The sequence below is a fragment of the Bos indicus genome, chromosome 1 (genome assembly GCF_029378745.1).
Source record: "Bos indicus isolate NIAB-ARS_2022 breed Sahiwal x Tharparkar chromosome 1, NIAB-ARS_B.indTharparkar_mat_pri_1.0, whole genome shotgun sequence".
Taxonomy (NCBI): domain Eukaryota; kingdom Metazoa; phylum Chordata; class Mammalia; order Artiodactyla; family Bovidae; genus Bos; species Bos indicus.
In genome coordinates, this window is record NC_091760.1 from 71,845,626 (window position 1) to 71,872,385 (window position 26,760).

At 37.3% G+C, this 26,760-nt stretch overlaps 2 protein-coding genes across 6 annotated transcripts in view; one reads left to right on the forward strand and one right to left on the reverse strand.

Annotated features, from left to right (window-relative positions):
- Positions 1-5,889, reverse strand: CEP19 (centrosomal protein 19). Of its 5 annotated transcripts, none has more exons than XM_019957424.2 (3): positions 5,579-5,889; positions 2,055-2,251; positions 1-1,349 (listed from the first exon to the last, which is right to left on the reverse strand). In XM_019957424.2, exons 2-3 carry the CDS (start codon positions 2,182-2,184, stop codon positions 988-990), a joined length of 492 nt encoding a protein of 163 aa, XP_019812983.1. In that variant the 5' UTR covers positions 2,185-2,251; positions 5,579-5,889; the 3' UTR covers positions 1-987. The 5 variants fall into 5 exon arrangements, with proteins under 5 accessions (XP_019812983.1, XP_019812964.1, XP_019812973.1 ...); XM_019957405.2 differs by having other exon boundaries at positions 2,055-2,254; XM_019957414.2 differs by having other exon boundaries at positions 5,468-5,889.
- Positions 5,593-26,760, forward strand: part of PIGX (phosphatidylinositol glycan anchor biosynthesis class X) — a 24,458-nt gene continuing 3,290 nt past the window's right edge. The window contains exons 1-5 of the mRNA XM_070775478.1: positions 5,593-5,829; positions 5,887-6,079; positions 9,295-9,358; positions 15,543-15,684; positions 25,784-25,997. Coding sequence (XP_070631579.1) covers positions 5,593-5,829; positions 5,887-6,079; positions 9,295-9,358; positions 15,543-15,684; positions 25,784-25,997 — 850 coding nt within the window. The remainder of the gene's footprint in view (positions 5,830-5,886; positions 6,080-9,294; positions 9,359-15,542; positions 15,685-25,783; positions 25,998-26,760) is intronic.

Here is a 26,760-nt window from a genome sequence, read left to right on the forward strand (position 1 = left end):
TAATTTTTACAACTTTATTTAATGAGTACTAATTTCCTTGCAGAAAACAGAGGATTTCTACCAATTAAATAATATTCTAATATGAAGAAAGATGTATCTATACATATATAACCATGTACAACAAATATCTTCTCTTTGTAGATACAAACTCATGAATAGGCCTAAACTGGCAGTACTTATGAACATTTATTATGGTATTATGGGTAGATTTCCTATTTTATGAAAAAACTTATTTATGAGAAGAGGTTCAGGTTTCAGAATGTCTTGAGTGTATATTTCCTGATACTAGGGCAGGGAGAGGGACCAGAATTCCCCTGCTGTCCATCAAATTATATCCATTTGCAGCTACAGAGCATTCGACAGGGGTTCTCCTCACAGAGTTAAATACATATAAAGATAATATATACAGGATAATCCTCTAGTAATCATCATGTCCTCCAATACTATCACATTATAATTTGCTTACTGTTCCTCAAATAAAATGTTCTAATTCCTATGTCTTTCCCAATCCCCCACAACATCCCTCTTTTTTTCTTCCCAATTTCTCTAATCAGGAATCCTACCTAAGCTTCTATCCAAATACTACCATCTCAAGGGCCAGCAAAATACCACTTTGCCACTGAAGGACAAAGTCCTTCCTATTCTACCCTACAGTAATCTAGGTTCTGATCTTCTCGAGCCTTTATCAAGCATTTGGAACTAATCTTTTTGCTGCCTAATACCATTAAATTAGCTTTTCACAAGCTTTTGACTTATCTTCCAATTAGACTGTAAGCTCCTTAAAGGCAGATCCTTATATTTTGTTTTCCTATATTCCACACGCACCTACATAGTAGATGCTATACATATCCTGGTTTGGAAAAGTAACACTCAATCCAAATGTGACCTAATACGTACAGTGTTCTTTATAGATTTTTCTACAATCAATCTATGGTCTTGTGTAAATATGCATTTACTCAATAATTTTTTTTTTCCAGTTTTTGGTTATCAGAACTCTTCAGCTGACTCTGTGTCCCAGCCACAGGACTGTAGCTGTTCATCCTGTGGGAACTCCACTTCAATATCGTAGACAAAATTTGGATCATCCTTCTTCTTCTGATTTTTCTCAAAAAGTTCATCCATGATGCTCTTCCTTTTGGCAAGTTCCTTGTCATCTAGTTTGTTCAGGTCTTCCTCAGGATCAATGGTTGTTTCCCGTTGAATCTGTTCCATTGTTTCTGCCAGACTCTGCCCCCACAAGTTACCTCGTAAAAAGCTGAATAACTTCTCTAGCTGCTTCAGGGATACCTGTTCCAGGTAACCCTTGTGTCGTGGATTATTCTTTAATTGTTCAGCAGCTCTACTGCAATCTAGGAGCAAGAAACAAAACTATTACACCACACACAACACCACAGACTACTGAGGCCCCTCAGATTACTGAAAGCATTACCTATCATTACAGTCAAGTAGCCAAGTGGCTTTTGGGAATGAATTAAGTTACAGACCTATTTCTTTACATCCAGCTTTGAGTGTGATGGGGGAAGGATCGATATATTTTTTATTTCTGTAACTTAAAATCACTTTGAGGAGATGTTAAGTATTTCCAACTGAAGAAAATGTCTGAGAAGAAAAAGTAGTATTACAGCTTTAGATATTAGATTTGGTACTAAGGAAATATCAAGACTACAAATTAAAAAACACATTTGGAGGAGGAGAAGGGAATTAATATTATTGTATAATGCTATCTCATTTAATCCACACTGCCCAGGGACGGAGGAGCCTGGTGGGCTGCCGTCTTTGGGGTTGCACAGAGTTGGCCATGACTGAAGCGACTTAGCAGCAGCAGCAGCAGCTGACCTGAAAGGATTATCAATTTCCTTTAACAGATTAGGTAATGGATGCTCACCAAGATTAAGTAATTTAGTCAAATTTACACACCCTCTCTGACAGTCATGACTTGAACCTTGGTCTGTCTAACTGAAGGCCATATCACTCCATTACATGAGACCCAAATCGTTCTTATAAACTGACTCAGATGACAGTTATGATAAGAGGCAAGATAAAACATAAGATACCTGAATACTTGGAAAAGTTTCGGACTGGCATGATGCGCTGGCGACTTTTCCCCTTAATTTCATTCTCGTAGATTAAGATAATAGCCGGAGGCTGGAACCTAATTCCACATTTTTTGGCAGTGCACATCATTCTCACATATACTTCACGGTAAATCAGAGGAAATCTGATGACAATGTGTTAGTCACATAATGACTTCCTGCTAAAGGGGAAAAAATGTTAAGTGTTGGGTAAATCACATCCCTCCCTGCTTTTCCTCCCGGGTAAATCTGGCTCTAGTCCAATTCTGGAGATACATGGTCAGTTCAAGCTCAGTATTTCAAGAGCTATCTTGAAAGTTCAGTTTGGCCCTGGGTTATCCTTAATCTGTAGAATCCCTGGTTCATTGAGGGATGTAGGCAGGTTCACACCTGAGCCTAAAATGCAGTTCAGTTTGGATCTCTTAGTGCACTGTACTTTTAACCAAAGACTGTAGGAACCCCTCCCTGACTCAGCCCAAGAATCAACTTACAGGATCTTTTTGTGTCTACCAATTAAACAAGTATGTACAAGCACCCTCAGTGCCAAGGTACTAAGAATTTTTAAACTCTTTTAAATACATTATGTCCTGACAGGTTCCCCAGACCAGACCTCCGCCTCCTGTACTCATTCTACTCATTGAGGTATTTTTTGTTTGTTTGGTTTTTCACTGCACTGGGTCTTCACTGCAGTGTCTGGGCCTCTCTTAGCTACAGTGCACAGGTATGTAGGCTCTTAAGTTCCCTGACCAGGGAGCAAACTTGTGTCTCCTGCGTTAGAAGGCAGATTCTTCACCACTGAACTGGCAGGGAAGTCCTTCATTGAGTTTCTTGCCTTTTTTTTCCCTCACTGAGTTTTTGGTAACTACTTATTTAATCACCTATCTTTTCCCCTTCTATTCTGTATGCTCCTTGAGGGCAGGAAACATGTCCAAAGTTCACCACACTATCCCCAACACAATATCTGGATTAGGTATTCCATTGTTTGATTCAGTGTATCCTGTACATTCTCTAAGTGTTGACAGTCTAGAAGTCTGATCAAGAAGTCAGACCTAATGCAGAATCAGCCTTCACATTTTCAAGGCAACAAAGCTTATATGGCTTTTATTTGTCTCACTACATGATGTTTTTTCAGTTACAAGAAAAAGTCATTTTAAAGGTTAATATTTTTCATTCCCTCTTCTCTGCTCTCAATGCAAAAATAATTATAGGGAATGCTTTAGATGTGACTATGGTATTATCAGGAAGATTTGCAAATGTCAAAGAATCTAGAAGTAAAACAGCAAAGGGATGATACCTTCATAAATTCAGTTCTGCCAGAGAATCACAATAGAAACAGGACTACTTGATAGATTATTGTAGAGTTGGGAGGGGTGAGGAAGAAACTTACAAAATAATAATCATCCCTGACTGCTTCCAGTCTTTTTTGTAGGCATAGTTTTAATATGTTTTTATATTGATACATACTATTTCCTGCCTTTTAAATATTTTAAAAACTTATTTTGCTGAAAGTGAAGTTGCTCAGTCATGTCCAACTCTTTGCGACTCCATGGACTGTAGCCCAACAGGCTTCTCCATCCATAGGGTTTTCCATGCAAGAATACTGGAGTGGGTTGCCATTTCCTTCTCCAGGGGAATCTTCCCCACCCAGGGATCGAACCCAGGTCTCCACACTGCAGGCAGATGCTTTACCCTCTGAGCCACCAGAGTGGATTTACAATGGTGTGTTAATTTTTGCTATAAAGCAAAGTGACTAGTTATAAACATATATACATTCTTTTTTATATTTTTTTCCATTATGGTTTATCACAGGATATTGAATATAGTTCCTTGTGCTATACAGTAGGACCTTATTATCCATTCTATATATGACAGTTTGCATCTGCTAATCTCAAACTCCCAACCATCCCTCCCCCAAACCCCCTCCCTCTTCGCAGCCGCAAATTCGTTCTCTATGTCCATGATCTGTTTCTGTTTTGTAGATAAGTTCATTTGTGTCGTACTTTAGATTTCACATACACTGTATTATATGGTATTTGTCTTTCTCTTTCTTACTTCACTTAGTATGATAATCTCTAGGTCCATCCATGTTGCTTCAAATGGCATTATTTCATTCTTTTCTATGTCCTGTCTTTTAAATTTAACAACCCATGTAATTTTGTCTTTAAATGCAAACTTAATGTCATTCTAAAATGCAAACTTATGTTATGACTGCAAATGTTTTGTTCTATGGATATACCATAATCTATATTATTCAGCTCTTACTGTTGGACTGAGAATTTTTATTCTTAGGAAATGGATCATATATAAAGAACAGCTTTGTCAAATTATTGTATTCTGTCTCTCATTTGATGCAGTGATCCCATCCCACCCCTTCTTTCTTCTTTTCCTTCTCCTCCTCCTTCTCCATCTCTTTCCTTTCCTTCCTTTTTTTTTTTAAACAAATACTTCCCCCAGTTTGCCTCACTAAAATTTGATAGTAAACTTTCTAGAAGATCCTAGTGAGCACAATATAAATTCCACACACTCATGTGACTGTATTAATAAATAATGCATGCAAGTGATGCTCAATAATGAAGTTTTATGACTACACTCTTTTCTTTCTTTTTAAAATTAAACTTTTATTTTTACTAAAATATTGTTTGTATTCTGTTTAAAATGTAACATAATTTTATGAGGCTCATAATAAAGAACTGCTGTCCTCTCCTGGTCCCCTTTCCATAGGTAATCAGTTTCAAGTCTTTTAAATGTTTCTTCCAAAATCTATCTCTATATTTAACAGCATGCTTATATTGCTATATTGAAGTTTAGGTAGTATCCAGGTGGCAGTAGTGGTAAAGAACCTGCCTGCCGATGCCAAAGACACAGGAGACACGGGTTTGATCCCTGGGTCAGGAAGATCCCCTGGAGAAGGAAATGGCAACCCACTCCAGTATTCTTGCCTGGAGAATCCCATGGACAGAGGAACCTGAAGGGCTACAGTCCATGGGATCGCAGAGTCGGACACGACTGAAGCGAATGAGCTCTGACATCTCTCGTCTTTAAGACATTCATCCTAGGGCCCTCCATTCTACTCCAATCTGCACCTGATACTCTTCAGGTCTGCTTACATATTCAATTCATGAAGACAGACGACACATTTACCAAGTTTTTCTTCTAGACATTAATACTTTCCTCCCCAGGGATCAATGACTGGCATATCTTGCCAAGCATCGCCCACAGCATCTAAGAATGTACGGATTTTGCCATCAGGTAGACGATCCTCTCCCTATCCATGCCCCTCACTAGTGCAAGGCTGACTTTCTTATCCATAGAGAAGTACAGAAAATGCATCTTCTGCAGGTCAACGTCTAAAACCTGTCCACCAACCGTAGTGCACCTAGGAGCACTTACTTAACTTTTAAGGCCAGGCAAAGCCTGGCGCTGCAGAAAAAGACGACAGCCACAGCTTCGCAGACGTGACTGTAGGGTGAATTCTCCAGCAGGAAGATACCTGCATCGGCAAATACCTGGATGGAGGAGAATGCCGGGAGCTCGGCTAGGCGGTTCCCAGGACAGCGTGCGGGGTTCAGTGTCAGACTCGGGGTCCACGGAGCTGTCCCAGAGCAACAGCCCCGGTGCACGTTACTGCGCTTGCGCCATTCCTTGCTCCGCCCCCAACCGTGAGGGCGAGGGGCGGGGCGACGAAGGGGCTGGACGACGGCCTATCGCTATCCCGGAACATTTAGGGGCGGGGAGCCGGGAAACCGCAGGATCGCAGGCGTGAGCGCAGCGAATCTTCCTTCCGGGTCCCAAACTCCGCGACAGTGCGCTCTAGGAGCAGTGTGAACCTTGTGCGCGTTCCTCTGATCGCATTTTATCCCCGCGTGCTCTTCTGGGGCGCGCGTTCTCCGGCGTCCTGGCTGCCCCAGCGGTGGCCGTCAGGGCAGTGGCCTGGCTGCTTCTCTGGGAGGTGGCTGGGTTCACCTGCTCGCCAGCCACAACGTTCAACAACACCCACTTCGTCTCCGGTAAGGGGCGGAGCTGGGCCTCGGGAGTGGGGCGGGGTTAAGGTCTGAGAGGGTGGGGAGCACTCGAGGTTCCCGAGACCTCTCAGTTCGTCCCTTTGCAAACGTGCTTCTCGCGACCCTAGAACTGTAGGGTGAGTGAAAGTGAAGTGAAGTTGCTCAGTCGTGTCCGAGTCTTTGCGACCCCATGGATTATATTCCACCAGGCTCCTCCATCCATGGGATTTCCAAGCAAGCATACTGGAGTGGGTTGCCATTTCCTTCTCCAGGGGATCGGGAATTCCCGACCCAGGGATAGAACCCAGGTTTCCCGCATTGTAGGCAGACGCTTTACCGTCTGAGCCACAGGGAAGTAGGGTGAGTAGCAGGAGGTAAAAAACGAAGGCTGCAAGTTCCTGGACCTCCCACCGCCCTCGCCTTCATTCTTTGTGACCAGTCCTGGTTCTCTGGAGAGGCAGGCTTTGTCCTTCTGAGGGACGGGCAGCACTATTACTAAAACGTTGTGAAGTACAGCCGTGAAGCATTTTGGGGTGCTCTTGGGATGCATGAAGCTTCTGACCACTGCGGGACCAACAGAGCCTAAGTGCCCTGGGAGGTGTGAGAACCCTAATCTAGAGTACCTACACCCGGGGAGCGTGGAAAGGGGAGGACGACTAATTTTGTTTTACAAACATGTTTGATAATAAACTGGATTGTGCTAGGGTTTCTTTATGACTCTGGGCTGGGCGAGCGAGTCGATTCACTTCTTTGTGCTCAAGTTCGTGGGCAGAAGTGCTGTGCTAGGTGCTGTGAATCCAGCCCTCGTGGAGCTTGCAATGTAGGAGGGGAGATGGGTAAGTGCAGTAGTAGTTACAATAAAGTGATAACGTTTGATAGGGAAAGAAAAGTCAGAACACACACACAAGGAAAACCAGTACGGAAGCTGTCTTTAAAACCAGCATATTAGACTAGTATCTGTCAATCAGTGTAGTTCTGCTTTTGTGTGTTTACGTATTAGGTTCTCAAATTTATTTGAAGAAGGAATTATTAGGCCCAAAATAATTTTCGAACAACTGGGCTTATTGATAACTAAAGACTTTACAGCAATTTGTAAAAGGGGTCAATTTCCAGAGCCAATTCAGGCCACAAAAACCAAGTAAAGTAAAATTTAAGAGTAAAAATCTTGAAAGTGAATTCAGATGCAACAAATTCATTTTGAAAATGGTACCTTTCTTTGCCTTAAAAATCATAAATAATCTAGTATTTGCTATACTGTTTGTAAATTAGCTTTTCTATCATCCCAAGATAAATGAAATTTACCATTTTCTAGTCTACACTCCATAGAATTTAAGCCTGTTAATCTGACCTTTTTTCTAATTTAATTTATAGGCAGATATAAACCCTTCCCCCACCTCTGTTAAAATTAAATATTGAAGAAATGTCTGAATTTTTACAAGAGATATTCTATAAGTTACTTGGGAAAGGATGAGATACTTCTCCAAAGTAATTAAGGATTTTGTTAAATAGCAAGAAGAACTGAAATACCTTAGGCTTTAAAAGTCAGGCAAATCTTACTTCTAATCAGTGACTTACCTAGTTGTATGACGTAGACAGTTAGTATTTATGTCAGAGTTTACTCCTGTGTTGGAGAAGGAAATGGCACCCCACTCCAGTATTCTTGCCTGGAAAATCCCATGAACGGAGGAGCCTAGTAGGCTACAGTCCATGGGGTTGCAGAGTCGGACACGACTGAGCGACTTCACTTTCACTTTACTCCTGTAATGGAGAGGGAAATGGCAGCCCACTCCAGTGTTCTTGCCTGGAAAATCCCATGGACAGAGGAGCCTGGTGGGCTACAGTCCATGGGGTCACAGAGAGTCGGACATGACTGAGTGGCTTCACTTTATTCCTGTGTACAAATGGCAGTAATTTTGCTGGCCTATTTCTCTAGATCATGAAAGTTAAAATACACCTGAAAACCCCAAGTAGAGAATCTGTCATATAAGTATTATTTAATAAATGTTATCTTTCATAGTTTCCCCCTTCCTTCCCTCTCCGGTATATTTCAAATGTTTCCTTTCCACTTCATATTTTGGGGGTCTTCTCAGGAATACATCTAATGGAATTCACAACATACAATAGTGTATGGTTTTTCTGTGTTTGTTTTAATGTTCTCACACATTTCCAGCTTTGCAAAATGGAGTAAAATTCCATAGCAAGGTGCCTGGGCTGATTTGGTAATCATTAGTAGCTAATGGCACCCCACTCCAGTACTCTTGCCTGGAAAATCCCATGGATGGAGGAGCCTGGAAGGCTGCAGTCCATGGAGTCCCTAGGAGTCGGACACGACTGATCGAATTCACTTTCACTTTTCACTTTCCTACTTTGGAGAAGGAAATGGCAACCCACTCCAGTGTTCTTACCTGGAGAACCCCAGGGACGGGGGAGCCTGGTGGGCTGCCGTTTCTGGGGTCGCACAGCGTCATCGGACATGACTGAAGTGACTTAGCAACAGCAGTAGCTAAATTTTTAAATTTTATGAAACTGACACTGAGTAACAGTTTTAATGTGTAAGTTCTGCATGGAGTGAGATTAGTGAAATTTTGGGTTATTCTAAGTTTATAAAAGAACCCTTTGAACCTTTGAAAAGCCTCCAGTTTTTGTCTTTTCTTTAAACCTTCTCATTGTCTACACACTGCATAAATGTACCTTCTTTTTTCTACTTGTGGATGATAGAATATAGAAGTTGCCAATTTGTATCTGATACTCAGTTTCAGTGAGCTAGGATTAAAATTGAGTTTTCCTGGCTCTTTCGCTGTTCTGTTCTTTTTGATGTCCAGTGATCACCTGAATAAAGTAATATAAATAACAAACACTTACACAGAGTGGGTGCTCTGTGGTTGACCCTGTTCCAAGTGCTTCTACATATATTAAATTCTCATGACAACTAGCAATGAGAGAAACTGTCTTCTTCAACGTCACACAGCTATTAAGTGACAGACTGTTGTTTGAAATTAGCCAATCTAACACCAAAGTCAAGGCTTTTAACCCCTATGCTACACTAGAAATAGATTTATATATAGCACAAATTGCTTAAGTTTTAAGGGTGTTTGTTTTGTTTTAGGTTGGTTAGATTTTCCAATCAATTAAAGTCTATTCAAATAATTATTTTCTAATTATTTAAATATTCTTTCATTGAGTGTTTATTTTATTAAAAAAAAGCCTTTTCATTCTTACAGGCATAAGGGCCACTTGTTCTGAAATTATTTTGAGACAAGAAGTTTTGAAAGATGGTTTCCACAGGTATGTTGCCCATTGACTTATATCAAAATACAATTTCATGTAATTTAAAACCAAAAATTGATAGCTGAAACTAAATGGATAAACTAAAAAAAAATCACTTGCATTCTTAGAGTTATAACTGACAGATAAGCAGTTCATAGTTTGAAACAATGATAAAATAACAGTGGAGAAGAAAAGGAGAAAACAAACATTTATTATTTACTGTACATATCTATTATTTATTTATATAGACAAGAGCTATATATACATATTCCATTTAATCTTCACAATGGTTGTAAGGTAGATGATACCTTTCTTGTATTTCAGATGAGGGAACTAGGGCTCAGGGACTTTAAGTAGAGTTTAGAGTGGTAGATCTCTGATGGAAATTTAGGACTATCATACTTCAAAGCCACAGTCTCATGTACAAAGATACCACCCTAAATCACTATTTCTGATTTACAAAACTTGGTTCCAAAGCCCAAACTATTTCCAAAATAGAAACTATTCTCAAAAATGAATATTGCCAATATTGAAGATATTTAAAAGACTGGTTAAAGTTGTGGAAGCTGTTCCATAAGCGATTCCCAAACTTTAAAGCCTCTCAAAGTGGTTACTTTGAAGTTATTGTCAGATATTTGATTTATAAATTCTGATACATTTATTTTTAAAATCATTTATGATTTTTTAAATTATTTTATGATTTAAAATGATTTTTAAGTCATTTTATACATCACCTTAAACTAAAATACCTCACTCTCCTCACTCTTCAATTTTAGGCTGCATGTGAATGGCTAGGAGGTATAGTAGAAAGAACTTGGTTTTTCTGTTTGTTTGCTTGTTTTTAATTCAAATAAATTTGGACTAACAGTGTAGCTCTATTATTTAGTATATGTGTACCCTTAGTCAAGTTACTTAAGTCTTTGTTACCTTACTGATGAAATTAGATAATGAAAGTATTTCCTTATTAGGGTTGTTAGGATTAGATCAGAGAATATGTGGCAAGTTCCTTAATGTAGTGCTTGTCACATAGCACTACAGGACAGGATAGAAACTGCTGGTCTCTGGGAACTGTATTCTGGCGGGGAGAATTATGTGTACTTATAGTCCATGGGGTCGCAAAGAGTCGGACATGACTGAGCGACTTTCACTTTCTATTTCTTTTATAGAGTTACTGGATAAGTGGATCAGAGGATACTATAGTTGTAGTGTATTTGATTTTCTACAAGTCTTTTGGTGAAATTTATGTGTTCTATTTGTGAGCAAAATGAAGAATGTGAACTGGAAGGTAATACAGGTGAATAACTTTGTAAAGATTAACTAATACATCCAACATGTTTTGGTTGGTTGATTGATTGAATGTCATCTTGGAGGGAGGTCTTGAAGATCTCTGTCTTTTAAAATATGTTTTTTCTGATGATAAGATGTTGCACATTCACTGTTGTTCTGTCGCTAAGTTGTGTCCAGCTCTTTGCGACCCCATGGACTGCAGCATGCCAGGCTTCCCTGCCGTAACTATCTCCTGAGTTTGCTCAAACGCGTGTCCATTGAGTTGGTGATACCATCCAACTATCTCATTCTCTGCCGCCCCCCTCTCCTCCTGCCCTCAATCTTTCCCAGTAAAATATTGAAACAGCCCTTTCCTTTCAAAGGGGGAGAAAAGGAAAAATTTTAACTGTTTTAGTAACTATACATTTGCATACTTTTAAGCAGCTCTTTAAGTATTACAAATGAGTAATAAACATGGTTGGATGACATCACTAATTCAATGGACATGAGTTTGAGCAAACTCCAGAAGATAGTGAACAACAGGGAAGCCTGGAATGCTGTAGTTCATGGGGTTGCAAAGAGTCGGACACAGCTTAGCAACTGAACAACATGGAAACTACAATATATTACCCTACTTATAGCACAGCTGAAGATGGACTTTAAAATAAGTTTGAATGTTCGTAATTGTCAGTGTATTGACTATTATGTCCAGTGGGGGCAAAAGCTCCTTCTCTGCCACTAAACAACAAAACCTATGTAATAGCTAGCAGTGATTAAACAGAATCACAGACACCTGATTTATTTCAGTTTTGTTGATAAGCTCACATGTCTGGGGGGACATGATTCATTAAATGCACTTATCATTTTTCATATTCCTAAAACAAGACAGGTTTACATTTGATTTTTCATTTGAAAAATAATAGGTCTGGCTATATAGTTTAGACGCTATTGATGTTCATTTTTTCCCTTTCTTTTGAATAATTTGTTAAAATGTGGAACATAGACTTTAAATATAGATACTAGGAAAAGTTACTGTTAGCATGAATACTGTGGCTAAGTATAAGTATCTTTAGACTCTCCTTCTAAATAAAGAATGTTTCTGGAGTGTTCCAGATCTTTTTCATAGAACTGTAGATTCTGATTCACTTTGGGTCCAGTCACTTGTCTATGTTTCTGGTGATGAGAAATGATTCCCCTTAATGTGCCAGTGAAATAGGTGAACACACAGCTCTCATTCTCTCTGTCTGTTTCTGAAATATTAGTAAGGGACACATACATGTTATTAAAAATGAAGTTCAAGACACTTAAAATAATTCTGTATTAGAAACTTGACTCTATTATAAGTCATACTAAACTTGTTTAATGCTCCAATTCCCCTGCTAACATTTAGAAAGCAGAAGAATATTCTACCTAACCACTGACCCGTGGTTGACTGTAATGGGTTCAGTAAGGTCTGCTGCTCTTGCTCTGGCAGAATTTGGTCCTGGATTCTGTAGTTCATTCCTTGGCAACTTTTTAGCTATTACTGTGAATATTTTATTTACATTCATTGTTGTTTGAGATGATGTCTTCGTGAATACCTTGTCATTTGCACAGGACTGTGCTTCCTGGAAATCTCAGCCCATTTTTTCTAGATCGACCTACTTTCCTGGTAAAGTTATGACAGTGTTAGGACTCACTTCTCTCTGAAGTAATTTAACCTAGTTTTTTGTTCTTACAAAGGACTCCTCATTTGCAATCCCTGGTGGCTCAGACGGTAAAGCGTCTGCCTACAATGCGGGAGACCTGGGTTCAATCCCTGGGTCGGGAAGATCCCCTGGAGAAGGGAATGGCAACCCACTCCAGTATTCTTGCCTCCCCTGCCCCAAAAAAGGGGCTTGAAGAAATATAAGTTGATTCCCTGGTGGCTCAGACGGTAAAGTGTCTACCCGAAATGAGGGAGACCCTGGTTCCATCCCTGGGTCGGGAAGATCCCCTGGAGAAGGAAATGACAACCCACTCCAGTACTCTTGCCTAGAAAATTCCATGGATGGAGGAGCCTGGTGGGCTACAGTCCATGGTGTCGCAAAGAGTCGGACACAACTGAGCGACTTCACTTTACTTTACTTTTTATGCAACTAATGGCTGCCGGTACTCCTCTGTAGTAATTGTTGCTAGGCTGTGATAATCATTCTTGACCAATTGTATCCCATGTCCCACATTTCATGCAGCTTAGAAAAACAGCCTTAGTGGTACTCTCTTGAAAGTCATGAAGTTGGCCCTTCACAAAATGAAGCACCAGGCTTGATTTGCCAACAGCAGGCTCTCCCAGAAATACTAGTTTGAACTGGCATATTTTATTTCCAGTATTGATCCTTTGGGTTTTGATTAACCATGTTCATATTTGAAAGAAGTCCCTAATTTCAGTCTCTTACATCAATTTCCAAGTTGCAGGGTGTCAGTTTTTATTTCTGGAGGTAAAGAAACCTGAGACCATACAAGCAGGTCTGTGGGACCAAGGCTACCTGGCAGCAGATCCCAGGCATAGTCTGAAGGACAAGAGAGGCTGAGGCTGTGGCTTGGAGGAGGCCGTAGCTCCTTCTCCTATTGAGTCCCAATTTAATGCCAAGTTGTTAAGAGACCATATTCTGCTTGATTTCAGTTCTTTAAAACTTTTAGAGACTTCTTTTAATGCTCAGCATATAGTTTTTCTTATGCACTTAGAATGTTCTATTACTATAATTGTCAGTTAGATCAACTAAATTGAAGGTTGTTCATGTTTTCTGTGTCTTTACTGATTTTCTCTCTACTTGTTCTATCCATTACTGAAAGAAGGGTATCAAAATCTTTTGCTGTAATTGTGAATTTGTCTGTTTATCCTTATAGTGCTACCCGTTTTTACTATGATGTAAAATACAGGAATCTTTGAAGCTCTGTTATTGGCTACAGACAGTTATATTTTATATATAAATTATTGTTATATTTTATTTTCTTGTTATATTTTCTTGATGATTGACCCTTTTATTTTTGTGTGGTATTCTTCTTTATCCATGGCAATATTCCTTGTCCTAAAGTCTTCTTTTTCAGTATTATTATAGCCACTCTCAGTTCAGTTCAGTCGCTCAATCGTGTCCGACTCTTTGCGACCCCATGAATCGCAGCAGGCCAGGCCTCCCTGTCCATCACCAACTCTCGGAGTTCACTCAGACTCACGTCCATCGAGTCAGTGATGCCATCCAGCCATCTCATCCTCTGTCATCCCCGTCTCCTCCTGCCCCCAATCCCTCCCAGCATCAGAGCCACTCTATAGTATTGTTATTAATATTTGCATACATTTTTCCATCCTTCTACTTTTATCTGTGTTTATATTTGCCATTTCTTGTAGACAGCATATAGTTAAGTGTTGCTATTTCATCCAATCTGTCAATCTCTATATTTTAACTGGAGTGATTAGACCATATACTTTTAATGTTAATATAGATTTGGTTGGTTTGGTTTAAATTTACTCATCTTGCTACTTCTTTTCTATATTTTTTTCTATTTGTACCATCTAATCTTTTTTCTTTTTTCTTGCCTTATTTTGGATAAATGGAATATTTTTAGATCATTCCATTTTATCTCCATTTTTGGCTTATTAACTATACCTCTCTCTTTTTAAAAAATTAGTTGCTTTAGGGTTTACAATTTTAACTTATCAGAGACTACCTTCAGATAATACTGTTTATACCATGAATAATGCATGAATCTTATAGCAGAATAGTTCATTTCTTTCTTCTCCCCTTTATGCTATTCTTGCCATACGTTAATTAACTTTATGCTTTTTTGCTTATGTTGTAAACCTGCCAAAATTGTTGTTACTTTTGCTCTGATCAGTCATATATTTTTTACACTATTATTTATTTTAATTGTGGTAAAATACCTGTAACATAAAATATGCTGTCCTAACCATTTTAAATTATACACTTTAGTGGCATTAAGGACATTCCCATTGTTGTGTTCCCATTATTACTAACTATCCACAGACCACTCTTCATCTTACAAAACTGAAATCTGTACCTCTTAACAGTAACTCCTCATCCCCATCCCCCAACCACCTGGCCTGGCAACCGCCATTCTACTTTCTATCTCAGTGGGATCTCTGCTGAACTCTTTGGTTTCTATCCTTTGGTTGGTGGAATGCAGTGTCTTTGTGAAATTTCAGAATTTCTTATCTTTCAGTTCCTTGGTAATTCTTTGTCCAGTCCTGTGGAGTTACGTATTACTCATGTTTATTTTAGTACTCAATAAAAATTCAAGGGGACTCCAATTCAGACTTCTAGAACTCATTGTACAAAGATACTTCCTCTCTGGAACGTAGTGCTGTGACTTCTAGCTGCTTAATCCTCCCTTATCTTCTATCCCTGTTTTCTCACTTAAGCAAAATCACCGTGCTTTGGACCTCCTTCTCTGCACTTGGTCCAAAATAAGCCTCCAGAGAGAAAGCTGAGACAATTGTACATTTAAGTTTATTAAAATAGGTTTATTTTAGATTAATACTTGTGGTATGGTATGAGGTAGAGGTCACAGTTCAGTTTTTTCTATATAGGTACACAGTTGTTTCAGCATTGTTTGTTGAAAAGATAATCTTTTCCCCATCAAATTATATTGGCACCTTTATTTTTAAAAAGTGTGTGTCTGTTTCTGGACTCCATCCTTTCCCATTGATGTTTGTCTAATAGGATACCCTAAAAGGATACTGTGACTATGACATGAATTTCTGAAAGATCTAATTAGTGGTTCTGATGTGATGTAAATATTTCATTAATTTTTTGATCTTCTTTTGAAAAACTAATTTGAAATATAATATTTGTGTTAATTTAAATATAAGCTTGTTATATTAGCTTGTTTAAAAATTGAATGAATTCTTAAGAAAAAAAATTGAATGAAGATATTTACTTAAAACATACTTGTCTTACAGAGACCTGTTAACAAAAGTGAAATTTGGAGAAAGCATTGAGGACTTACAGACCTGCCGACTCTTAATTAAACAGTACATCCCAACAGGACTTTTTGTGGATCCGTATGAGTTGGCTTCATTACGAGAGAGAAACATAACAGAGGTACAACTGTTAGAGGGATTTTTTGAGAGGGAAATTATTGTAGGAATATTGTAATTGGATTAAGGCAAAATAGACAAGATGACATTGTAGTATTTTTTAATTCATTTTGTTAAGTGTATGTAAAAGATAGGATAGGAGTATTCTTTAAAAAGTGAGTGAAACTTGTCATACTTGTCTGTAATAAGTCAGCTAAAATGGCGATTATATTAAAGCTTGTCTTTGAAAAGATTAGTGGTTAATAAATACTGCTTCAACAACAACTACTTTGTTAAAATTTGACATATACCCCAACATCTGTATAATATGGGTATGGGAGGAAAGGAAACAAATATTTATTGGATATCTATATAACAGGTATTTTTTTTGAAGGAAGCAAGATAAAATTAAGCATTATAAGAAAGATTATGTCCCACATCCTTTTCATAGATTAATCTTTACAGCATCCTTGGAAAGATTCCATTTTCTAGATAAGGAAACAGGCACAAAGGGTCCAAATAACTTATCCCGGATCACATAGGTAAATGGAAAAGCCAGGAAATGAATCCAGGATTGTCTAATTGCAAAGTTGGTGTTCTTTTGGGAAATAAATCTTACTCCTTAGTTAAGAGTTTGCCTAACTTTGATAAGAATCACCAGGGGGTATTTTTGGTGCAGATTATTGTCTTTCTGAGAAAGCTTAATTCAGCAAATCAAATTGGATCCCCAAATCTCTTAATGACTGAAGTGATTCCTATTAAGAAATTTGGGGAAACTGTTTTAGTTCATTCTGTATATGAATTTTAAAAAGGCAAAATACACTTGGATATACTTGGAGACATTTAGGATGGTGGTTTATTTCTAATTGTGATTTAGTCTAATTTCTTCACCTGTTTTATTTACATTTGTTTTTGAGTAGGTAATTATATCCTCATGGTTTATAATTCAGGGAGTATAAAAAGTATACAATGCTAAGCTTTCCCCTATTTTAACCTCTCGTTACCATTTCTTCCTATTTCTATTTTTGTGTCTGTATGGCAGTTTAGGTACACATGTTCACATATATGGCAGTTTAGATACATATGTGGGAAGATCCTTTTTTTTTGTTTGTTTGTTTCTTTTTTTCACTGAGCATGAATTCTGAATGAGGCTTTTTAATTTTTACACAATATGTTTTGGGAATTCCCTGGCAGTACAGTGGTTAGGACTCCACACTTTCACTGCCCAGGTTCAGTCCCTGGTCTGGGAATTAAGATCCTGCAAGCTGAATGGTACAGCCAAAAAAAAAAAGTACATTTCAAATTTAAATACAGTTCTTGGCTTGTACTGACATGGATTGGAATCATATTTAAATTTACTTAATAAAATGATCTACCATGTTTTAAGAAAGTGGAATTTTTTTATGCATAGATACCCAAAAAGAGGTCACATACCCACATACCCATACCTGTGGTTGGGATGAGATAGGGGTGTGTGCAGGTTGCCTATAATGAGAAAATAAGGTGGGTAAAGGGTCCCATTATAGATTGCTTGACAGGTTTCTCTTTATCTTGATTTTCTGCTTCCTAATTCTCTAATATCTAATTACAAATCTTTTACGTGAATTTACTTTTTCATTTTGGAAGCGTCTAGAAAAATAGATGTCTCGTTTGTATGATTAGAAGTTGATTTCCTGATATATTAGATGCTATTTCCTTCTGCCTAGCTGAGTTGAGACTGTGGCCCCAATTCTTTGTGCAGAGAAACTTTGTCATGAGATGTGGTATTATTTGGTGACTTTAACTAGATAGAAGAGAATTTATACATAGGGAATGATTGATGCTTATATATCTTGATTCTATTAGATAAGACAAAATTTTTGACTGTATGGATGATATGAGTTTATGATAGCTTCTGAGCAATTTGAAAATAAAACAAGTCTTAACTAGTTTCATTGTAGATTTTTAATCAAAATCTCTCACATTCTTTGGAAACAGCATAATATTAGATTGAAACATAAGAAATTGATATTTTATAGGTCAAAATGGAAATGTTTTTGAAATTGCAAGTTTCACTCAGTCAAAATGTGTTAGGACTTCTGCCTTGGCCAAGGTAAAGAACAGGAACACATTTGCTTTCCACTTGAAACAACCAAGAAATAGACAAAATATAAGAAAGAATGGAAAAAATAATTGAAAATCAAGCAGTGAAATCTTAGAGATGAGAAATAAATAACGTTAGCCCTTCAGTTGTCCTAGTTTATTACATGAGAGTTCAGACTGTGGTACAGGGAGGGTGAACCTAAGCAGAGCCTAGTGGACTTCTTGAGTTAAGGAGATAAAGGTAGGATTTGGGAAAGACCAAAGTCACTAAAAGTGCTTTCCAGGTGACACTAGTGGTAAAGAACCCGCCTGCCAATGCAGGAGACATAAGAGATGCAGGTTTGACCCCTGGGTTGGGAAGATTCCCTGGAGGAGGGTATGGCATGGCAACCCTCTCCAGTATTCTTATCTGGAGAATCCCATCAGACACGACTGAAGTGACTTAGCATGCATGCACACAGAGTCACTAGAATTCACTAACAGTGTATCAGAGAAGAGAGAACTGCATAGAGACAAATTCCAGAGATCCACAGAGGTTCCCCTGAATGCATAGTTGAGTATTAATTAATGCATGCATGTGAGGAAACTGCTTGATGCTGGGAAAAGAACTATATGAAAAAATTAGAGGTAATAGTGTCTCACACAGGTCTAGCTGTGGTACCTGTTCCCACCAACCAGACTGGGATAATCCTTGTAATTCACTAGGCTTTGGATAGAGTAAACGGAAGTACTCAGTAGTGGGGAATACTAAGCCCTAGAGTGAACATTATTTCAGTCCTACCTAACAAATTTCAAAACCAAGACCTTGCAAAAATCAGACAGTTGCAAGTAACCTTACAGCATTACAAACAAAGCTTAAGAATATTTATAGGAATGCAGATATATCTAGTACCCAACAGGATCAAAATGTCTTGACTCTAATAAAAGTTTTGCAAGGATGTGGGAAAATATGACCTGTAATGAGGAGGTAAATGATTCAGTTAATGCTGATCATAGCTGTATTCCTTATGTTCAGAAAGGTAAATAGAAAAATGGAAGATACTTGAAAGGACAGTTGACCTTTTAAAAATTAAGACTACAAAGTATGAGATGGAAAATATTCTGGATGGAATTAATGGCAGATTAATGCAGAAGAAAAGATTAATGAACTTGAAATCATAGCAATAGAAACTACCAAAAATATAAAACATAAAGAAAAGAAATGTAAAAAGCGAGTAGAACATTAGTGAGTTGTGGAACAACTTCATGTGACCTACCATAAGTCTAATTGGGTTATTTCTAAGAGATACCTGCATCCTCAACGTTCATTACAGCATTATTTACAATAGCCAGGTTATGGAAGTAACCTAAGCATCCATCAATAGGTGAATGGACAAAGAAAATGTGAGATATATATTTCTGAAACTGAGATGTGTATAAATGTGTATGTATTTGTGTGCATTTGTGTATATATGTGTATATACACATGTATATGGATACCCATAGACAGAGACACACACAATGGAATGTTATGCAAACATTAAAAAAAAAAGAAGAAATTCTGCCATTTGCAACAAAACGCATGAACTTTGAAAGTGTTGTGCTAGGTAAAATAAGTCAAAGAAAGACAAATGCTGTATGATCTCACTTAGATGGGGAATATAAGAAAAACTGAACTCAGAAACAGAGAGTAGATTGGTCATTGCCAGGGGTGAGAATGCAGGAGAAATGGGTGAAGGTAGTCAGAAAGTACAAACTCCTAGTTATAAGAAGAGTTAAGTTCTGAAAATCTAATGTATAGCATGGTGACTGTGAGAATGCAGGAGAAATGGGTGAAGGTAGTCAGAAAGTACAAACTCCTAGTTATAAGAAGAGTTAAGTTCTGAAAATCTAATGTATAGCATGGTGACTGTAGTTAACAAACTGTGTTGCTGAGAGAGTATACCTTAAATGTTCTCACCATGCACACACACTGAAAGGTAACTGTGTGAGGTGATGGACATTTTAACTAATGTTATTATGGTAATTATTTTTCAAAATATACATATATCAGATCTTCATGTTATATACCTTAAGCCTACACAATGTTATATTTCATATCTCAATAAAACTGAGCAGGGGAGGTGTAACGGAAATCCCCAAGGAGAGATGAAAGAGATGGAGATGGAAAAAAATATTTGAAGAAATAATGGCTGAGAAAATTTCAGATTTGATGGAAACTACGAACCCACATATCTACGAAGCTCAGTGCAAGAAATATGAAAGAAACTATATCAAGGTACAAGATAAAATTGTTTAAAACAATGATAATAAGAAAACCTTAAAAGCATCAAGATGAAAAAAAAAAACAAACACATAAAATACAGAGGACCAAAGGTAAGAATAACAGCAGATTTCTTGTCGAAAATAATGCAAACAAGAATTTGGAGCAGCAGCATCTTTAAAATATAGAAAGAAAAAAAAATCTGTTTCTTTATACAGTGAAAATGCCTTTCAAGGTGAAGGTGAAATAAAGACTTTTTCAGGCATAAAGGTTGAAAGAATTCTTCACCATCAGACATCCAATACCAGAAATGTTAGAAGAGATCCTTCAGGCAGAAGGAAAATGATACCAGATGAAATCTGTATCTACACCGAGGAAAGAAGAAGACTTGAAATGATAACTACATGAGTAAAAATAAGGTTTTTTTCCATATTATGTGAATTTTTCCAAGATAATTGACAAAAAATAACAACAATGTAGTGTAGCATCCATACCATGTCTAAGAATAAAATGTATGATCGCACTATCACAAGGTTGAACGTGAAAAATGAAATACACTTTAGTAAGGTTGTTACACTAAATGTAAGGTAGTTTAATGTCACTTGAAAGTAGACTGATACAGTAAAGATGTTTACTATAAACTGAAGTAACTGCAAAAATAACAGTCGTAGTTAATATGCCAGCACAGCAGATTAAATGGAACTATAAAAAAATTCAGTCTATTGGAGAGAAGGCAGAGAAAGAAGATAAAGGGAACAAAAAATAAAGATACAGAGAACAAGATGAATTAAACTTAACAATATTAATAATCATGTTAAATGTAAGTGTCTAAATATCTCCATTAAAACGCTGAGATTTTCAGATTGGATAAGAAATCAATACCTAACTGTATATTGCATATAAGAAATGAACTTTTAAATCAAAAGATAAGACATGCTCACACTAATCAAAGGAAAGCTGATGTGGTTATATTAATATTAGGCAAAGGGATTCAAGAGCAAAGATTGTCACAAGTGCTAAAGACTATCACCATTTTGATAAAGGGATCAATTAATCAGCAGGAAATAATAATTCTAAACATTTATGTCACTAATAACAGATTCAAAATGCAAAGAAAAATTGGTTGAACTGTAAGGTGGAATAGATGAATCCACACTTACAGTTGGAGATTTCAGTACCCTTCTCTCAATAATTGATGTGATAAGTAGACAGAAAGTTGGTAAGGATATGAAAGATTTGAACAAAACTGTGAACCAACTCCCTGATCTAATTGGCATTTATGGACCGGTCCATCCAACAACAGTGGAATACATGTTCTTTATAAGTATACATGCAGTATTTATCAAGATAGATCATTCTAGGCTATAAAACAAGCCTCAATAAATTTAGAATTCAAGTCTTACAAAGAATATTCTTGACTGCAAATGAACTAAATTAGAAATAAAGAATAGAAAGATCTTTAGAAAATCTTCAAATATTTGGAAACTAATTAACACACTTCTAAGTAATCCATGGGTCAAAAGAAGAAAGCAGAAGGGAAATAAAGTATTTTGAACTGAATGAAAATGAAAACATAACATACCAGAACTAATGGGATACTGCTAAAGCTGTGTTTAGAGGGAAATTTGTAGCACTAAGATGCCTATCTATTTTGAAAGAAGATCTCAATTAACGTTTTCAGCTAAGCCTCCTTAATCTATGATGAGCACGTGAAACCACAGTAGAAGGATGGAAATAATGAAGGTCACAGCAGAAATTCATGAACTAGAAAACAGACACACACAGTAGGGAAAGCTGGTGAAACCAAAAACTTGTAGTTTAAGATGGATAAAATTGATAAACTCTTTAGCCAGACTGATTAGAAAAAAATAGGTACTGTTAGAATTAACATCCCGGGGCTTCCCTGATGGTACTGTGGTTAAGAATCTACCTGTCAATGCAGAGGACACGGATTCAATCCCTAGTCCAGGAAGATCCCACATGCCTCAGAGCAGCTAACCCCGTGCATCACAGCTACTGAAGCTCGAGCTCTGGAGCCCCCAAGCCGCAACAAGAAGCCTCCACAAGGATAAGCCCACTTACTGCAACAAAGAGTAGCCACCGCTCTCCCCAACAAGAGAAAACTAGCACACAGCAATGAAGACAGCGTGACCAAATAAAAATACATAAATAAGTAATTAACAAGAATTAACATCCCAGTGTCAGAAAAGTATTTATTGTTATACATTTCATTTCTTTAGTTTTACAATTTTAGATTGTATAAGTTATTCAAAGATACTGATTGCTGTGTCTTACTTGGGAAATGTTTTAGATTTTTTTTGTTCTGGTTTTGAGCTTTTTTGATAGAGCTCTGCTGCTGCTGCTGCTAAGTCGCTTCAGTCGTGTCCGACTCTGTGCGACCCCATAGACTGCAGCCCACCAGGCTCTCCTGTCCCTGGGATTCTCCAGGCAAGAACACTGGAGTGGGTTGCCATTTCCTTCTCCAATGCATGAAAGTGAAAAGTGAAAGTGAAGTTGCTCAGTCGTGTCCGACTCCCAGCGACCCCATGGACTGCAGCCTACCAGGCTCCTCTGTCCGTGGGATTTTCCAGGCAAGACTACTGGAGTGGGGTGCCATTGCCTTCTCCAGATAGAGCTCTAGTCTAGGGGAGAAAGATCTGTTGAGTGTTACAGTTCAAAAATTTTATTGCTTAATTCATTTAACTTTGCTAAGGTGGTTTTTGATATGTGTAGTTTAGTGTTGTCATGAAAAAGTGTAGGTCCATGGCTGTTAGCCAGTGGGTCTTAGTTGCAGCATGAGAACTCTTAGTTGCAGCATGTGGGATCCAGTTCCTTGACCAGGGATCGAACCTGACCCCCTGCATTCAGAGCACAGAGTCTTAGCCACTGGACCACCAGGGAAGGCCCTAAGGCTGATTTTTGAGATTCAGATACCCAGAATAAAAGTTTTTGAACCATCACCAAATAACCCTTTGACTAATAGAGCCCTCTCTGAAGGCCAAAATGCCATTTAGACCAGTTTGCCTCATTTTCATTATATTTTAGTTTAAATTCTAGTTTAAATTCCGGAGAAGGCAATGGCACCCCACTCCAGTACTCTTGCCTGGAAAATCCCATGGACGGAGGAGCCTGGTGGGCTGCCGTCTATGGGGTCTCACAGAGTCGGACACGACTGAAGCGACTTAGCAGCAGCAGCAGCAGCAGTTTAAATTCATGTTAAAAATATTCTCAGTTTTTGGGAAGTTTCCATATTTTTATGTCTATGGAAAATAAACAGTAAACAAAACTCATTAATTAGAGAAGCTGAAGATCATAATGCCATCATAAATTCTAAATAGCACTGTCAGGAATATACTTTGTGTTAGTTCTACTTATTATACTTAATTTTCAACTAGATAAATATTGGCTATCTTATTTAACCTAACTGAATAGGGGAATCTCTTTGACCTGGCTTTGAATCTTGTCTCCTCTCCTTACTAGCTACTATATTGTTTATCTACCTGATACTTTGTTTACACATTTATATAACAGGCCTAAGAGGTCCTACCTGATAGGGATCTTGTGAAAATTAAAGAAAAGAATGTATATAAACTACTGAGCTTAATTGGTACTCAAAGAAAGTTACCTTTATTATTACTGGGTCATTCTATACATCTTTGTTGACAAGATAGAAAATATGTGTTATTTTGATTTATATCTAGTTGTATGCAAAGAGAGTGCATTGATAAACTTGTAGCAGAAGGTCTCTAGTGAAATTTCTTAGGGATTTGCTGTTGTAATCTTCTTAGTCAACATTTTTATACTTAGATAAAAATACAGAAGATATTGTTATCAAGTTCATAAATGTTACATAAATGGTTGACAGATTGGGATTTCAGTTAAATCTCAACAGCCTAGAAAAAAATAGACAATAGCCAGAAAGATAAAATTTAATAGAGATAAATATAAGTCCCTGGATTTAATTAGTGAAAAGTCAATTACTTGAAAAAATTGGATGGGAGTTACTTAAAAGTTTTCTGCAAAAAGTTCAAATGAAAAATATGAGGATGAATAGGCAGAGCACTGGGTCATTGAAACTATTCAGTATGATACATGTCATTTTATATTTGTCAAAATCCATAGGCTCTACAACACAAAGAGTGAACCCTAACTTAAACTATAGACTGTAGTTAATAATAATGTATCAGTATTGACTTAATGAATTGTAACAAATGTACCAGACTGATTTTAATAATAGAGAAAACTGTGAGTGTGTTTGGGAGGGATGGGGAGTATGTGGGAATGCTATATTTTCTGCTTAATTTTTCTATACCTAAAATTGCTCTAAAAAATGAAGTCTATTAGTTAAAAAAAATAATATATATATATATATATCACACTGAAATGAGGCTGCTAAAAAGTTAATGAAATTTTTAAACCTAGAAACTGGAAAAAAAATAATGTAATTTTTGGTAAAGAAGATAGTATTGCTGCTATTTTCTCTGAGTATTTCAAAAGGCAACTGATACGATGAATGGTTTGGAAAACCATGTCTTGAGAAACCAAGAAAACTGTGCATATTTCTTTGGGAAGGAGAAAACATATGGAGGAGGGTGGTTGCCTTCTAAGTTATGAGGGACCCTTAGTAAAACAAATAACATATTTTTTGCAAATATTGTAAGCATGGACAATTGGTGAATTGTTTGGGGTCAGAGAATCAAGTTTCTACTAATAAAAAGGAAATATATTTAACAGTACATTAAATGAGATGACTTAAAATAATGAACTGCCTTCCAATCATTGAAAGCATTAAAACAGTGGCTGGATATTTGAAAAATACTCTCATTGGAACAGTGGTTTAAATTGATCACTTCTCAAGTTCCTTGTGAGTCATAAGATTATAAATCTTTGACCTTTGCTAGTTAGTTCTGTTACTCCTGTGATGAACAGGGAAGAAACAACATGTGAAAATACAGCACTTGGTGTCACTGTCAAATAAAAGAATTAGGATGCTAGCTCTGGTGGGTAGAAATTAATGCTGGTTTTTTCTCTTTGTGTAAGTGAATCTGAAGAAAACTTGCATGTGTGTATGCAAACACATGCACACATGTATATAATGTTCATATGTATGTGTATGTGTGTGTGTATATGTGTGGTTTTATAAATAAATATGTATATATGGATACATTTATAATGTAAGACTAATTTCTGCCACGTGTGCATTTTTACTTTTGGCATAAAACACTTATTTTAAAATGTTTTTTTACCATGTTAGTTTTTAAAAGAATCGTTACCATTTTTTCCATTAACTCTTTGTATCCAAAAAAGAGTGCTGACCTTTGCTTTGACTTCCTGCCCGCAATGCTCTATCTTACTCACTACCATCTTACTTGCTTCTTTGAAGAACAGGAAATTACCAGAGTGATACCTATCATTTTAACCCAATACTGGGTTAACTTTTTATCATAGTTTTCAAGCTTATTGAATTATGCTGTATGTATTCCTGAAGTTTCTTTTCTCGGTACCTGTTTTGTTACCAAAGCAAAGGTTGATAAGGAAATTACATAGAAATTCTTATTATGAGGAAATTTCACACCTCAGAGTATAATTTCTTCAGTTTACTTTTAGTAAGCTTCTATTAAACACAGATCACATCTTGTGTTTTCTACTTAAAACTGAGGATGGACAAGGAATGAAAATTGTTTATAAGGGGTGGTGTGTTTGACATTTTTGTTCATCTATATAGCAGTCTTCTGGTTTTGTTTTTTACATCTTCCTCATTCATTTCTTCTGGACTGATATTTGTATTCTTTTTTGACAGGCAGTGATGGTTTTGGAAAATTTTAATATAGAGGCTCCCAACTATTTGTCCAAGGAATCTGAAGTTCTCATTTATGCTAGACAAGATTCACAGTGCATTGATTGTTTCCAAGCTTTTTTGCCTGTGCACTATCGCTATCATCGGCCACATGTTAAAGATGGAGAAACTTTTATTGTGGTCCATAACCCTGATTTATTGATGTATTGTGACCAAGGTAAGGGTTACAAATCTTTTTGGAGAGTTGAAAATAAGAATGAAGCTATGGTGGTAAGTCAAGAACAATGATAACAAAGTCATGTTTCTTTTTTCTTTCTGTTAAACTTTTTGATTGTAAAATAAAGCACTGATAAGGAAAAACTTCACAAATATATAGTTTAGTGAATTATTAGAGGGGAACTAGCCATGTAACTACCACCCAGGTCAAGAAACAACTTTGCCAGTCAGCGTAGCAGCAGCCCCACAGGTCCTGTCCCAATCGCCTTTCCTGTAAGAGTAACCCACTCTCCTGACTTTTAATCACTTCCTTATGTTTCTTTTATACTTTTATTACTCAAGTGGGCATTCTTAGACACAATGGCTTAGTTCTGCCCATTAAGAAAATGTTATTTCCGTTAAGTCTATTAATTACAGATTTCCCCTCTATTTCATTCTTTAAAGAAAATTTTATCTGTTGAAGAACCAGGGTCATTTGAGACCCTGTCATTGTTGAGGTTTGGATGACTATACTCATTAATTCCTCTGACTTCTTCATTGCTTGGAAATTGGTAGCTAGCTTGAGAGGTGTGATCAGATTCAGGTTTGATTCTTTTGGTAAGACTATAGGTGGTGCTGTGCTCTTTTATCAGAGAAGGCAATGGCACCCCACTCCAGTACTCTTGCCTGGAAAATCCCATGGATGGAGGAGCCTGGTAGGCTGCAGTCCATGGGGTCGATAAGAGTCAGACACGACTGAGCGACTTCATTTTCACTTTTCACTT